Source organism: Opisthorchis viverrini (assembly GCF_000715545.1).
Source record: "Opisthorchis viverrini unplaced genomic scaffold opera_v5_157, whole genome shotgun sequence".
Lineage (NCBI taxonomy): Eukaryota > Metazoa > Platyhelminthes > Trematoda > Opisthorchiida > Opisthorchiidae > Opisthorchis > Opisthorchis viverrini.
This window is the reverse complement of record NW_008751813.1, coordinates 1114028-1130572: the sequence shown is the minus strand read 5'-3', so window position 1 is coordinate 1130572 and position 16545 is coordinate 1114028. Positions and strand designations below refer to the sequence as shown.

At 44.3% G+C, this 16545-nt stretch overlaps 1 protein-coding gene across 1 annotated transcript in view; it reads left to right on the top strand.

Annotated features, from left to right (window-relative positions):
- Positions 1-12617: 12617 nt before the first annotated feature.
- Positions 12618-16545, top strand: part of T265_07072 (hypothetical protein) — a gene marked incomplete at both ends in the record, with an annotated part of 114750 nt that continues 110822 nt past the window's right edge. The window contains 2 exons of the mRNA XM_009172501.1: positions 12618-12756; positions 12790-13097. Coding sequence (XP_009170765.1) covers positions 12618-12756; positions 12790-13097 — 447 coding nt within the window. The remainder of the gene's footprint in view (positions 12757-12789; positions 13098-16545) is intronic.

Below are 16545 nucleotides of genomic sequence, written 5' to 3'. Positions count from 1 at the left end.
TTTACATTATACTTACCAGTTTTAACAGATGAAATAACTTTGTTTAGCGAAATTCGTCACAACACATTTCCCAATGAAGCTCAGCTCAGACAACAGCATGAATTGTGCGGTTTAGATGCGGCGNGATGCGGCGGCCATCTCTGTGGATGATACTCTTTCCCAGATGTGCATAGCTAGTTGGTGGATAGAACAGCACCAGGAAGCAACTGCAAGTAAATTATATGATAAACACCAGGCCAGTATCATGCGGGTCAATAAAAATGAGGCTTAAGCTATCCGTGATATCCTAATTTAACGGCAAATGACAGCCCATCGTACTCATAACTGTAGTCGATGTCGTCTACCTTGGCTAATTACCATGACTGCTAGGTTTGCGTCTGTGCAATGCAGAGTATGGGACCTCATCTATGCCCAGCAGCCTAACCCGATGGCCAATGAAGGCCCGTCTTACTCATAATCGTGCTGGTTGTCGCCTACCATGGCTACTTACCGTCATCATCATTTATCTTTGAAGCGCATGGTCACAACCATACAAAGTAAATGCAGACGAACGAATGCGGAAGGGTAACAGGAGAATATGAAAGAAAAAGAAGAAACATCTCATCCGAATTCGTCATCATTATCATCATCGGCAGCATGAACTCAGTGTTCAACGCCGCCAGCGACGATGCTTCACCGCCGTAATTCGAATTCGTGCCAACAACAGTTCCAGTTAGATGAGATAAATCCCAACAGATGTAAAAAGTTTGATATGGAAACACGCGTCTAAAGACCAACAACCAAGGAAAGGACAAACAACGTTGAATGCTTTTCGTAAAGGAAACTAATAAACAAGAGTAATTGGCAAATGAGTGTGTTTCTCGAATGTTGAATGCTCTTCAGGGCGCGGTAGGCGCTAGAGCAACCAGGCACAAAGCGTCCGTCATACCGGGCCTGGTACGCAGAGGGCCCACAGTGGCAAGCAAACACAAGCCACTGACTAGGACCTTAGGAAGTCCCAGTCCAATAACAGCCCTGGCGGATTAAGGAAAGCAGATCCCTCAACAATAGATGATCATTGGTTGATGGACCAAAAAGTCGACATCACAACCGACTGCATGTGAGGCTGAGATTATGGCGAGGGAATATTCATCAGTAAAATACTTCTGCTTCTTCCCATTCCACACAGTCACTCCGCGCCCATGCCGGACTATGCTGACGTCTAATACAGCTGCCCGGCGATCTTGAACAGCAATTAGGCCTGGTTTGACGAAGGACGGCAGAGGAAGTAAGGTGCTCTCAACTTCTCGAAGAAGGTGCAACCCAGTCAACAGAGACGCTCTGCGAGTTCCCTTGCAACCTGATTACGACAAGCATACCTGGCGTCGTGCGTGATCGAGCAAGACTGCAGAATATGCACCAAACTCTCCGGCTGTCCACAGTTTCCACGACAAAAGATCGTCTGGCCACCATGACCATGCCGGGCGCTTCTCACTCTCATTCTCAGCAGATTGAATCGGAGGTGGATACCGCGGATAAATATTTAAGGAGACACTCGTTCTGGAAAAACGAGCAATCGATTTAAGAGCGGTGAAGCAAACAACTCTCGTAAACCGCGACCATCAATGCTGTTGTGCAGACCACCACCACAAGCAGCCACCAGTCCTTCCTTGGTGTTTACGCATGCACCATGGACTCGGATGTGAAGGCTGAGATCCCGAACAATTTTGCCAAATGCAGAATCGTTAGGCACACTGCGTAGTACTCGACACTGACTAGAAAGTAGCTTTTCCATGCGCGTTCTCCGTTGCATCTAGATTGTTGCACTCAGATTCGGGATACCAAGTCCCCCATGTTGTTTACATGCGTGGATGCAGCTGATCGTGGTGTCCTTTGGTAGACGTAGAAAACCACGAATATATTGCTTGATGTAGTTGTCCAATCTTTTGAGCGTGTTTCGGCGAACTTGGCCGAGCACGAGCGAATATGTCAGCCTCTATATTAGGTAGTTTCTCGTGATCAACACTCTTATGTGGCTTCAACGGGGCACGCGCAATTTCTTCGGGCAGTTTGTGAAGGTGCTGACTGTGGTTGAAGACCCGTTTCTACTTGGAAGTAGAAGGAATGCCCGAATATGTTACGGTGCGTGTCGGACTCAGACGAGTAATGGGATTCCCAGCGAAAAGAAATGGTTCGACTAAGACTGCTGTTGCCCGATGTTTCATCGATAATCCAATCCATTGCCATAATGAATAATAATGGGGAAGGACAACCCCCAGATAATAACGGTAAGTTGAAATACTCAGCGAGTACGTTAGCATCCTGGGTGTGAGCTTGTCCAGGCCTGGGACGAATCGCCCATTGAACGGATCGTACGTCCGACTTCCTCTCCTGTAATTGGCTCGATTAAGCTCCAGTCGGATGGTACTACAACGCGACTTGGCCAGCTATCCACGTGTTTCAGAGCAGAGAGCACCTGCTTTCAATACTGCTCGGCGTCCATAGGTAGGCCGCAGTTACCTTCGTATGAATCCTTCCATGACCGATCGAGCACAGCAGGCGCTGCATCTTTCCGTCCTTGGTGGTATAGGGTCTGGAAGGCGACGTCGTTGGCCCGGCAGATCCGTTTCTGTTGATTGAGATCCGATTGGTTAGCTGAGGGCGGCGTCGGGATACAGTCTCCCAGGTTTGTGGAAATGTGTTGGAGGCGTGGAGGTCCAGAAGTGACAGGACTTGCTCCGGTGTCATGATGCCAGACTACAACCCTCGGCCAAGTGCCAGGTCAACACTAACGAGCAAACGGTAAGCATGGGATTCCGAGAGTGACACGACGCAATCCACGCTTTGTTTGAACTAGATGCTGTAGTCATCGGCTTCTGATTAGTAGGTCGTTATTTGACCGATAGTTTGCTCATGTACACCAGATGATGATTCGTCCCGTTGTGCTTGCCAGTTAAGCACCCGTAACCTGGTTTTGGTGCTGATAGCCGATCAATCAGGAAAATACTGCTTTAATCTCGCGAACAGTTTGGTTTGCGTGCCACAAGATGGATATTAATTGTTAGCCAGGCGTAAGGTCGATTGCGACTCTTTCTGGGATCTTCGGGTAGGTAAAGAGGGTATATACATTTTGGTCGTATGGTCAAGTGGTATAGACTTGAAACTTATGATCCAAGGAGTACGTGCGTCCTCCAATTTGCACCGATGGAGGCAACCGTGGCGAAGTTCTGGTGAGTGGGCGGGAGCTCTGTATCAAACCCGCTCATTTAGGACACGAAATCTCAATTTCATTCTATTGCAGACTCCTGATACGAATAACATATTGCTTAATAAAATCGAAAGCTTTACGTACCTGACCAAAACTCGTAACTATCCCATACTCCCCTATAGTAGCATTCTCTTCCACAGAAGGTGGCCTCATCTAACCCATCGTTCACGTCGAGCGATTGCAACTTATCCCTACATCTAAGATCGTGTCCACTACATTCGAATAAATGAGTTACTAAGACAAGCAAACCTTACGCAAACCAGCTGTCTCAGAAAATGGCACTAACATACCTGAAGACTGCAAGACATTTTCTGATTGAAATTCCCGGTGCACGACCGGGAAATCGCCGGCATTAACTCACGCGAACTGTGGTTCTCAGACAGCCGCTGTCAACAATCAGAAGGCGTCCTGGCTCAGCTTCTCAAACAGGTCAAATCTCAGCAATACGAGATAGCCATTACTACAGCCGGATACACATGCTCCTTGATATTCAGAGACATGCCGCTTTGACACTGTAGGTGTTTTGAATAGGAAACGCGACCGGAAGCTTGGAGATTCTTGCACTGACATCAACTGTCACACCAAAATCAAAATTACTAAAACTCCGTATCTGTATAAAACGCCCCACAAATCATTTTGCATCTCTTCGGACTGTGAGTAGTGTTCAGTGACTGCATGTCCGGGGGCACTTTGTGAGTGCAAAGTGCATACCAAGGGACGGTACGATTCTAGTCAGTTCATCCAAAAGTACCCGCCATCTCCTCTTTGAAGATGAGTTACGCATCGTCTACATATTCCACTTCCCTCCCAGACTATTTTAACACCACCCTTCGGAGGTTATTTCATGTTTCGTCCCCTAATCTTATCGTTCAGGAAATTAAATAGGAATGGATAGCGTTGAAACTCCTGAGGGACATCTCCTATGTACGGAATCGTTCAGAGAGCTCTCCTTATCTTTCTGTACCAGGTCCGCCTCTCTCTCCCGTCCTGTCCACGGCTATAAGGAAGACTGCTCGGTCACCAACATCCAGTCCAACCGCATGCCTAGCTCCCTCCAAAGATGTTCCTATCATATGCTGAACCTCGTTACCCGCCTTCTGGAATGGAGGAGAGGGGAAACTCAAACGGAAGCAACTCTCATCGGACGCCTGTGCCTCCGGCGTGAGCTCACCCAGTTTGTGCCATATATCGCAGGGGGTCTTCACCTTAATCGAAAAATCAACCTTAATCGAAAGATCAATTCTTATTCTGACTCCTTTATTGTCTCCTTTGGATAGCAGCAATGAAACACCGTGCATCCTCGGTGAACGCAAGGATATTCTTGATGCACCCAGATCTTAGTTTGTCACGACTCTTTGGAAAATTCTAACCACGATGGCAACCATGAATGGCTCACTCAAGATGTTTATGTACGAGGCTATCCAAGAACACAAGCGCAGCGTTGCGAGGACCAGAAGCCGACCACTATGCCCAGTATGATGGCATGCCCATATTTCAAAATGTCCCCAATATATCCCTGACGAACGTGTCACATGCACCCAGAAGACCGTCCCAACCCGTTCAGGTTGCGCTATAAGTTGAAAGCACTGGTGCTGCCTGCTTGTTCTACCCACAAACCTGCCAATTCATCAAACAGCACTGTTGGTTGTTCGGTATACCAGTGAAGAGCCAACTTCACCTTGCGCGAGATTCGGCGGGTGCTGACCAGCACAAAACTTGATAGCTGTGACGGGGCGTCTGCAGCAGCGATAGAAGGTTTTTTCATATACAAGTCGCGAATGACTGCTTCATTTTGGGTTAGCGCGGACAAGGGGGCGTAATTATTTGCTGGGTTGTTTCGAGATTATTTACAAAATCAAATGCAGTGGAAAACACGGGAAGAAACATGCTTTTCTACAAAATTTTTCACCATTTTCACGGATACCATACACGAAGCCGCTAGCAGCCACTAAAATCCGAATTCCACGCACAGAGTTGACCCCTAGTTCGTCTAAACAGTTTCGGGACATGAAATACCAAAGCCGTTACCTTCAAGATTCTTCCCTTCAAACTAAGGTTTACGAGAAATTTTGGGTGGGCATGTAAGCACGGCTCATTTTTGCGCAGAGCATTAGCCGCACAATGCTCTTTGTTGCAGAATCTTCGTGGGCAAAATAAAGCTTTTTCGCCAAAACAATACGATTGGCGTAAAGTGCCGTAGAATATTTTCGTAGCATCGTGAGGACCTCTGGATAGTTATATGGGGCACAAAGGTTTGGACTCGTACTTTAAACTCAGTTACCTGTCTCTTTTGACCCATCAAGGACATGTATCTTTCGAAAATTCAATTTCAGTTTGCTAATATTGAGCGCCCATTTTTGCTTTTTGTGACTGGCCATTTGCTCAACCGCCGAAGGTCATGGCTGGCAGAGAATCTGAGTTTTTGTTCATTTCAACCGGCTTCATCGTTGAACTGCTCGTGCCATGCTTCACGTCCGTTGTTCTTATTTTTGGGTCCTGCAGCAGCGCTGACTTTTCACATAATAAGCCCGTCTCGATGGCTTACCCTCCTTCCTGTTGTGTTGTTGCCTGATGCGTTTAGGTTGAAATGACCCGGAGACGCCCCAATTGGCATGTATCCTACAAGATGGGCTGCCACTACTACTAATAATTATATTACCCAGACCGCACCAGAAGCATGGATGTTTTACCCTTGTCCATGGTTCTAATGCTCTGAGCCTCTGGCAAGACCGGCCAGTCACCTTTTGCTGGAACATTCTGGACAAATCTAACTGTATTTCGCTGTCCCTAATGTCCACTGCGTTCTCATCGTTTCAGTTTTGGCAAGACCCATCTGTGAAAGACAGTACCTTTATATGACCATCTCCCTTCCATACGTCGCTAGGCAACCGCAGTGGACGTCACTCTTGTCTTTATTATGATGGTGGTTCGTGTCTGAGGGCACAAACACCACACATACTAATGCACCTCGGGCCGTTCCACACTCGAGAATGCCCACCCATAATAATACTGTGTGGTCCTAGCTGCGGGGTTAGCATACCGTCAGACAGGATGGCAATGTCATAACCAGAATAAAGGCATTATCAAATCAGCGGTATTCACATAAATATGTGGGATTATCATGCGCAAACTGGCATGTTCAAAATGTGGAGGGCATTTGGTTAAAATAAACCCATTTATTCGAGGTTTTCGCATTTTAAAGATACCGGATTAAAAGTTTTATACCATTACAATTAGAAGATGAAGGGCAAGAACGCAACAGGCGAGGCCAAGATCCAGTATAGCGCGGGACACTGGACCGGAAATCGCGAAGAATAAAGTACCAAAACAATAAACATTGGGAAACAGTACTGCTTCAGCGATCAGGTGGGCCACGTTGAACTATAACAAAAAACCGTTGCTGAGGCTGCGTGGCCTTGGACAATTGAGTTTATGGTATGAATCACGCATAGCATGAGTGGAAATGATTAGGTCGAGAAATACACAATAGTGATGAGTGGATTGACTTTGGAGGCAAAAAACTGGACATGCACGGAAATGGTTAAATCTGTAGCGACATAGTCACCCACATACTTGACTGTTCAACTCAGCCGTTCACTGGATCGCGAGGCTTGTTTTTTTCTCATGCGCACGAACACGTCGCATTAAGCTGACACATCGGACATCGATTGTCTGCACCGCCTAGTCAGCGTAGCGACCAATCATGTGACGACGCGCCCACGTTTACGCGCTGGGACCTACATAAAGAGAAACCAAAACCAGTCAAGACACAGACTCGCGCGCGCAGGGAGCAGGACGTCAAACTCTCCACAAGTTCACGGACAATCATGGAACACGTGTAGCAGCCAAACTGCGTAGAAAACTTCCACCAAGGGACTCTCGCATCCGATAAGTTCCCTTTTTGACTTGCTCCCATTTCACATTGTATTTATTTTTATACGTGTCGCAGAAATACTAAAAGTTTTTATTAGTGCACATTCACCTTCTGATTTGTATTATGGCTGTCATCTCCTGTGCACTAATAACTGGATAGCCCGACGTGACTTTTATTAGTGCATGCACCTGATTTGTATATGGCTATCGCCACTTGTGCATTAATAACTGGTGAGCCCGACGTGAGGAGTGAGCGGATCAGGACAAACTCATCCCAGATTCAGTCGAGTCTAATTTGGCAATTTTGGATCTGACGCTGGGGTTCCGAGGAAGCGAGGGGAATAGTTCTAAAAAGGTAGAATAGCTACCGATGGAAACGGCACTCCTGACATCTCCGCTTCTGGCCAGCCCTGTCGCGGACATCTTGGTGAGGTGACAAGACTGCGGATGCGTAATTCTGTGGGCAGCGATATTTGGAGTTGGCCAAGGGGATTCGTGCATGTATAATGATGCTGATGTAGAGTCACGGGTAATTTCGGTCCAGTTAGAGATTCAGTTATATATGAATGGGGCTGTAGGCGGGGAGCATAGTGACAATACAGTGCGCTCAAAAGAGCTGTTGCCGAAGGCTGAAGCTTGGGAAAAGGAAGGAAAGGGATGAAATAATTAAATCTTAATTTGTGTGAGACCAGGTATTAGATAATATGGATTCTATTATTAGGAGATAACTCTAGGCTTATTGCTGTTAGAGCAGTGAAAGCGAGTGGTTAAACATAGGGCTAGATTGCGCTAAGTAAACTGAAAACAGGGTCTGTTATTTCGGCCAAATCAAGCCTGATATAGTACAAGGAGCATAAAACAAGCCAGGATGAGTAATTTCGTGTTTGGTGACTATGGAATTCACTTGAAGAGTGATGTAGGTGGCTAGCATTGATGCCAGGCTTGTGTCCCATGTTTTTGGCACAGCAAGTCGGTCGATTAGCGAGTGTAAGGCCAGGACGAGAGAGTTTTTGCGCAACATTTTTTGTGAACGCTCTAGTTAACCAATGTGGTAACGGGAAATGAGGATAGATGTTGGCACGTTGACATGAGCGATTACAGTGCCACTTAGGTAAGTAGCTGCGGTGGTCTCTGTCCCTGTTATGTTATCATTGGAAGGACTCTGCTTTGCAGAGGAGTTGTACGATAAGGGACAGCGGGCTCCTCTAAAAAGTAATTTCGAGACGGCGGACCAGTCTTGAGTTAAAGTGGCTGCGTAAGTTGAGAGGTACCAAAATTTAGCAGGGAAAATGAACGTGAAATTACGGGTCACCAGTTCTCAAAGCACTGCTGTAGGTTTCAATCACTAAGTGTAGCATTGCGAAAGGGCTAGCTTTAACTCCCTGTGGTGAAATCATAAGAATTTTATTGTAACTTGTTTATTTTTGTTGTATGTGACCACTTTTAGGAGCGGTCACAAAGAGCGCATTTGTTATGTTTGGTTGGCAAAGTGGACTATGCTCGGTGCAGCCACATCTAAGATGAACGTGGCAACGGTTTCGCATGCCAATGTAAGCCACGGGCCTCTCAGGGTGTCTTCAGGCTCTCGCATGAATTTTTAAACGGATGAAATATCAGTTTTGCACTATCGGTAAACTGTAGTGCTGGCAACCAAATGACGAAGCTCCAGCAAACCCAATCAGTTAGCTACAAACACGCAAAATCGATTGTGTTCTTGAACTAAAAGCAATTGTCGAAACCACGGGCGATGGGCGAAGCACTCATGCTACTGAAGGAACAGTGGGTATACGACTGCCTCCTGGTGCAACGCTATTTGGTAAAATAATCCACAAGCCGTACCAGACCCCACACGGGATTCCCAACCCTATTGCATGCTACAAGATCTGCAAAGTGGCAAGCACCAAGCACCACAACGTTCTATGGGAGGTTAAACAGACTGTCGAGCCAAGCAAGAACTTCACCCAATGGACATTTCCAGGCCGGCTATTTTCTTCCTTTACTAAATGGTCGGAGAATATGTTAGAGTTGGGAACTATGGCTTCGTTTTACTGTATATGTTTTGGATCTTGACGCGGCCAAGCACTGAATATCCAACGGAACTGACAGAATTCTCCAGGGATGGAACCCAAAAAAACGAGTAATAATTCCGCGTCGATAGGTGAACGTATGAATCAAGTAACAGGGCAGTTAGTGTGATTATGCAACTTTGAAAGGCTTAGTTCCCCTTTCGAAAATGTGTCTAGTGTAAGACGAGGTCCAAGAAGATGCGCAGCTCCCTCGATGGAAATGTAAGAAGCAGGGATGTTTCGAGAGTTTTCATTAGTATGTAGAGCACGGGTATGGGAGGACAGTTTACTCTACTGTTTGGAATACAGGAGAGCGAAATGTGTGTCGAAAGTTAGGTCAACAAAGGAGGCAAAATTCGGAGTTTTATCTATTGTAGGAGAGGCAGAAAGATCACTCCGGGCAAGAGTAAGCATTGTGAGCGGTCGTTAGATCAGGTGATGCAGAAGGCTTGTGTTCAGCCTAATGACCCTCAGCCATAAAGGATTCAGCCCACCAGACAAAGACCGAAGACGATATAGCAGTGAGTACGACATCGAAAACGAGAACTTTGTAAATGAGCGCTGCGCGTTCTCCAAGGTAGTCTTATCAGTCTGTGAATGCTATAAGCTGAATTAAAGGCCAGATTTCAGAACGGGTCTTGTAAACTGCTGAAAGATGGCAGTGAAACATTTTTTCACTTTCAAATGAGTAGCGTTTAAACTCGCAAACTTGCTGGCTTTAAGCGCATTGTACCACTCCTATCCGGAGAAGCTAGAAGCGGTGGAGCACCTAAGAACTATGCCTTTCCCTGCAGAAAGGGCAGGACTCGATAGTCCATTGAAATGAGTGTCCCAGTAGTATCATGAAATCAATAAAAGAAAGGTTGGTATTTGGAGAATGCAACAAATGATTGCAACCAGAAGGATGAAAATTCAGATAAGACTGCATTTGTATAGTGGAAACTGAGTCACTGGCCAGGAATGTTTGTGCTATCTTAATATCGTCAACGAATACATAAGATACTCCACAGGTGATCTAGTCATTGGCATTACTGATATACGGCAAGAATAGCAAACAGTCAAGCTCGTTAGCGTGGCTTTGGGGCACGATTTAGCTCCAGTGCATGACGAGCTTAGGCGAGGGTAACCAAGGTTTACAAAATGATAGTTGCCGGAATATTAATTATTTAGAGGTAATATGTTACATCCAGAACTTGAATGGGTGGATTGCATGAGAACTCGGGCTGATTGGCAAACTCAAGGAGATGCTGTTTGAAGAGGGGTTTCATAGACTGCTGTGTACATATGCTTCAACGGCAAACCGGGTTGTCTATTTGTCCAGGGGTTTTGTCGGGTGAGAAGTTGCGTCGAGCAAATAGTAGTAATTGGCTAACGGAGGAAGGATCGGTTTGGTGGCATTCATTTGCCAACTTTGTGAATTCGGATAGTTAATTTTTAATGCGCTACTTTTGCAGCCGGGTACGAGCAGCCTCGATTTTTGCGGTTCGGAATGCTTTTGTGAAGGAAGGAACGGCTTGTCAGTAGACGTACGGCGCCATTTTCTTCCCTAAATGGCAATAATGCCGGGCAACGCGAAGATGGCTAGCCAGAGTGTATGCTTTGGAGGGAGGCCAGTTTGTATTCCACCTTGCTTGCGTGGGATCTGATATATGCCAGGTTTCTTTTAGTAAGGTTGAAAAAGAGGGTTGCTGAGTGACGCTGGAATGGAGATGTCGGTTAGTACTACTGACCGGAGACATCTATCGACCAATCTCGCAGGGCGATGATGTTAGAGCTGTGTCCCTTGGCGGCGGGGCGTTCTTAGGGCGCAATGAAGAAGGGCGGGAGCTGTGACATTATGTGAGGGATATTGAAGGATGCTTGCCTGTGAAAAACGCGGAAGCTCAATCCTAAACGTGCAAGGCGAGCAGCATTACGCCCCATCTGAAAATCTTCGGACAGAGGACAGAAAATAAGGTCACGCCGTTCCTGGAATTGGGAAGTTCATCCAGCCCCCTGGGATGCCCAATCAAAGCCCTACAAGGGTGCACGTGCCAGTTTCCATACGCTTCCTTCCAAATTATTTTGTAACACTAACTCTTCCTGAAGGAGGTAGTCCCAACTGAACAAACCGTTTTTAAAATTGGTAAACAATAAGGTTTGGCCACATGCTCCACACGCATTCTCTTCAAAAGGGCATAAATATAGCAATCATCGGCTTGACCACTGGTAAACACCTTCATACAGTTCGCAAAATTTTCAGCCTGCTGCCACGCAAGAAAAGCCACCCATATTCGGCCATGGAACATTTTGGATAGTGCTCGTTTGCAGTTCATTTAGATTCGCCCTCAGTGTCTTCCAGTAGAAACATGTGAGAATTGGATTTTCACCATCTAGGCGGTTTCTCGACCACACTTCAGTGCGAACAGCTGGGTTACTCACCGGAGCCCACTCACCCAGTTTTGCACCCTATAAATAATTCCACACCAGGCAATACGACTAGTCATTTTCTATGGTACGACTTTCTCCAAGCAAGATCATTTCAAACTCACCACGCTTCATTTCAGCCGGTAGAAGCCAATAACCTTTGATGCCCCTTGGCTGGAACAGGACGTTAATACGCTTAACATGTACATGACTCTACAAAAAAACTCTTGCCTTTCCGAAGTACCACACCAACGTATTTGTGACTTGCTGAATAACATAAGATCCGGAAATTTTTTATATAAGCGCACACAGCCTCCAAACCTATGACCCACGAATAGTTTGTTGCGGGTGAAATTTCCAGCGACAGGTGCTCTAGTCGGCTAACGGAGAAATATTGCTTCTTCATTGTTATTTTACTCTAGAATGGACCCTTGAGCTGGATTCCTTACACATATTCCCAGATGACCGCGTCCCTGCGAAGCCCATGCCCCAAACTCACAAGCGAATATCACCACACACCCGCCGTCCATCAATTATCCTCCACATTTCCGACGCCAAAACTAAGAAGGTCCGATCGTACAAGCTAAGAGGGCCCAGTACTCTGTTTTGACTATATTGCACTATTCCACATAACATATAGTTCGCATTTCACGTTATCACAAGTAGCTCGTTTCAACAAACTAGCCGGCCTTTTAAATGGTCCCGCCGGCCAAGTTAAAAATTAACCGATCAAGAGCTCCAGGCTCAGCTACAAAGACCCCCCCCCCACCCCATTTAAATAATTTAGTCCGAATCGGCGTGCGGAACGTACGACCAACTTAACATAGTCTAGGAGCCTTTTGCTTACAACGCGTGAACAAGTAAATTCTACTCATTGAACTGGTAGTTTGTTTATATACATCAGCCAGTTGCACCTTTCAGGCGTCTACCTTGTGAATATGTTTGACTGTTCTGTGCTGGTGAAATGGTGAATGAAATATTCACGGTTGGCTGGGCGCTGCAAGTAACCGGATAGCTTTGAAGGGATGACGGTTGGTGGATCTGGTTCACTGGATAAGACACCTGACACTCCTCGTGACTCAATAGCACAACTATCAAAGGACAATGGAAAGGATCTGCGTTTCGAAGATATTAAGTACCATGTGTACAAAGGACGTGGTATAGGTGAGTTCCATTTGTAAGCTTTTACGTGGCTAGAGAATAAATTCATTCTCAAGGATATATCCGGAGTTTTCAAATGTGGTCAACTGAGCGCGATTATGGGACCCAGTGGAGCGGGGAAGAGTTCGCTTATGAACATACTTGCAGGTTATCGAACAAAAAATGTTTCTGGAAATATTTTTGTGAATAAAGAGGAAAGGAACCCACAGGAGTTCCGCAAGATTACATGTTACATCATGCAGGAGGACTTACTACTACCACATCTGTCAGTGGAAGAGACAATGATGTGCAGTGCCAGTTTAAAGCTTAGTGAAAACACGGATACAGCAACAAAGAAGAAAATCGTGAGTTATCCCCGAATAATTCGTTACTCTTCGTCCATGCTAACGTTTTATACAGTCTCTTTGATTTAAGGCTGTGGTTTTTTAGTAGCTTTTGTACAACAGTGTAACTTCTTTCAGGTAACATTTGAAGATTTATAGAAAGCTCACCCCAGTGAAAGAGTTGAGTTCCTCACAATATGAAGTTTATGCTGCATTTGCAGTACCAAATTTCAGTAAGCACTGTAAACCTATGGTGAACAAAGTAATGAAAAAATGTGGTCGAATAATTTCGCGAAAAATATTCATTGTAACTATCAACGGATCTAGTTCTCGCATTCATCTCATGAGTATCCTTTCAAAAGGGAGTGTAGCTTTTATGACACCGTTTAGTGGAATGCGTACCGGGTGAAAATAAGAAGTGAATTACTTTTAAAAGTAAAGCAATACTGGAATCGGGAAATACTTACGTGATTTCCGAATACCTTGTAAGCCAGGCGCCATTCAATCTGTTCAAAGTGTCCTATAAAATCGCAGGATGCTTTTTGAGACCAAACGTACCACTGTACACTTTAGGAGTCCCCGGTATAGCTTGATCGAAACCGTAGCAAGAGAAACGTAGGTAACGGCTGTGTTGTTGGGACACCCAATTCTTGCGGTGCAACTGACCTCACTTTCAAAAATCCTAACATTTTTAACTGTAAGCAGACGGTCGACTGTTGGGAGTTCTTTCTGAGGTCTAAAATATCCGTTATTTTGAAATGGGTGTGATGGAACTGCTTTATGTTATACACCTCTACAAGTTGCCATTGGTAACACTTCTGGCAGGAAAATGAAAGACATGAAGTTCATAGCAACAGGTTTCCGGGTGTATCAAACTGATTGCAGTGTAGATCCCCATGGAGAGTGCAGTTGACAGTTAATACCAGTTTGAGGTGACGATTTAATCAAAAGTTAACAAAGTTTAGGAGTACATGAAGACCTATACTATAGAGCACACCCATTTGGGAGGAAAGACATTTGCATTCCATCGCAACTGAACAGTCTTGTGCTCCCATCAAATGCCTCCAATGGAAAAATCAGTGAAATGATCAATCGTCCAACATTTTTATCAGAAAGCAATAACTGAAATACGCAAATTCTCTGTTTCTTTGTCACTGTGGGATCGTTTTATGTCGGTAAAGTGATATATCAGTTATTCATGGCGTTAACATTTTCCCAAATATCGTTAAAAGAGCAGGGTGCAAGAACAACCCAAGGCCAAGAAACATACTAAGACCATAAGAGTCACGCCGTTCCAAAAAAGAAGACAAGAAACGTGAAGTTAAGCTGGAGTCTTCAGTACCAACAAATTTAAAATGAGATAACGTCGTGATAACTAGTATAGATTAATTGTCGGAAAATTGTTTCATTGATAACGCCGATTGCCACATTCAGTCACAGTTACCATTGTGTCTCCGCAATCAGCCAGTAAGCGAGAATCTCAGTGGTCTCAGATAACAGAGTCATTGGAAGTAGATCCAGTAATAACGCAAAAGAGCATGCTTTTTATGACATTAAACGAACGAAAAACCATAATAATTAACTTCAAATGCATGGATTTTGATGAAATATCATAATACATCTAACGGATTCGTTAGAAAACAAAAATTTTCAAACGCTTTTATATTTGAGGATGGTCCCTGAACATAATTACAAAAAGCCGTGTTGAAATTGTCTTCCAAATTTTTGCAGAAGACAGCACGAGTTGGGATAAAATTATGCAGTCTGCCAAATATTCTGGTCATTGTCTTGGCAAATATTGTCTGATAGGCCTGTTATCAGCGTGCAAAACGCAAACCGTACTGGAAAAAGACAGATATTTGCGTTTCCAAAGGTATATTATTGATTGAGCCGTTTTCGGATTACATCCCAGGAGGAATTATCCTGTTTTTTGCAATTCCAATGTTGCGGACCGGAAGTGGGCATAGATTTCAACATAGCCAATTCGCTAAAATAAAAGCAACACTAACAGGTTAGTGTTAGAATTTTGCGTTGATTCGGACGAACTATCTGTTTGTATCCCTACTTTTAATCTACTCTGGTATTGCGAATTTCCAGAAGTCCTTCAATCTAAGTTAAGTAGATATAATGCAAAGGAACAGTTGAGGAATTCTAACCTAAATGTAAAAGTAGCATCGCTTAATAAAATCCACACATGCCTTTTTGACTGTCGCTACCAACAACATGATCAAATGAATTTATCAAATTGCGGCGCGTGTATCAAGACAGTTGTAACTGGTAAAGACATGAACGTATTATTTTTGTAAAAATGCAGAGCCGAAAACAAGACAATATGCGTAAACAACAAGTGCAACTATTGATGAAAAGGAATTTTAAAAACTGATCTGTTGGTTAAACAACCGTGAAAAAACTCAATGGATTTGAAGATACCATTGATACCATTCATGTAAAAAGCCTCCTTTCCGGGTGAATGTCAATCGCTATTGGTTTGTCGCTTTCTCTGAAGTCTTATAGTCTACAAGTTGTATTTATGTGATTTAGCTGAACTGCTGGATTGAAATTTGTTTAGGTCAATGTAGAATTTTTGTTTTGGTTTACGGCAACTACTATCCTATTTTTGAGATAACAAGAGGTTTTCACTAAGAAGGAACCACTGCTGGGAGCTGTGAAATCCTCTTGGTCAAAATGAAGGTCACCTTAGAAAAAACCTGCTATGCACAGAAGATGTTGCAGCCATATCAATCTTAGAAAAAGTGGCAATATGGTTTTTATTCTGTTTGAACTCCGATGAAAAAGCCAACATGGTTTCACTGTAGCATAACCGTAGGTTCATATGAGTGGCCAATGTGAAATTGTGGGTAATTTTTTGACCCATTACATTCAGCTTACGAAACCATGCCCACAGGTGAAAAGTCACTGTAAAGCGCCATGGTATCATGGATATACGGGTACTTACCATCAATATATTGCCGGTCACTGGGAAGACATCCAATATCCCCAAAAATATAATCTTGAATTCGAGATCCTTGGTAATATAGGCTTGTACACCGAAACCTATTTTTGCATTGTAGCAAATACAGTTTATTTATCTATTGAAAAAGCCACTGCTGGTTGCATAGCTAACAAAAAGGCCCGAATTTTCCTGTTAAGCACTGTTTCTCAGTATGCGTTTCTGACTTTTATTTCATCAGCACCGTAGCGTGTTAGGTTGGAAAGAGAGCATCAGTAGAGAATTCGGGCTTGTACGAGTTTTGCAAAATAGGTCGTTTGGACATAAATACTTCAATAGTGCATTTTATAACTTTATTTGCTGTAAGCTTGACGCTGCTAAATCGGAAGGCTCAAATGGTACATCCGGGGCTTACATTGGTATCTGACCCATGTTTAACACTAGCACAAAATCATTCTCGATAATAAAAACAGATATTAACAATAAAACTCTCTCCTAGTTTGCAGTAAGGAATGAACA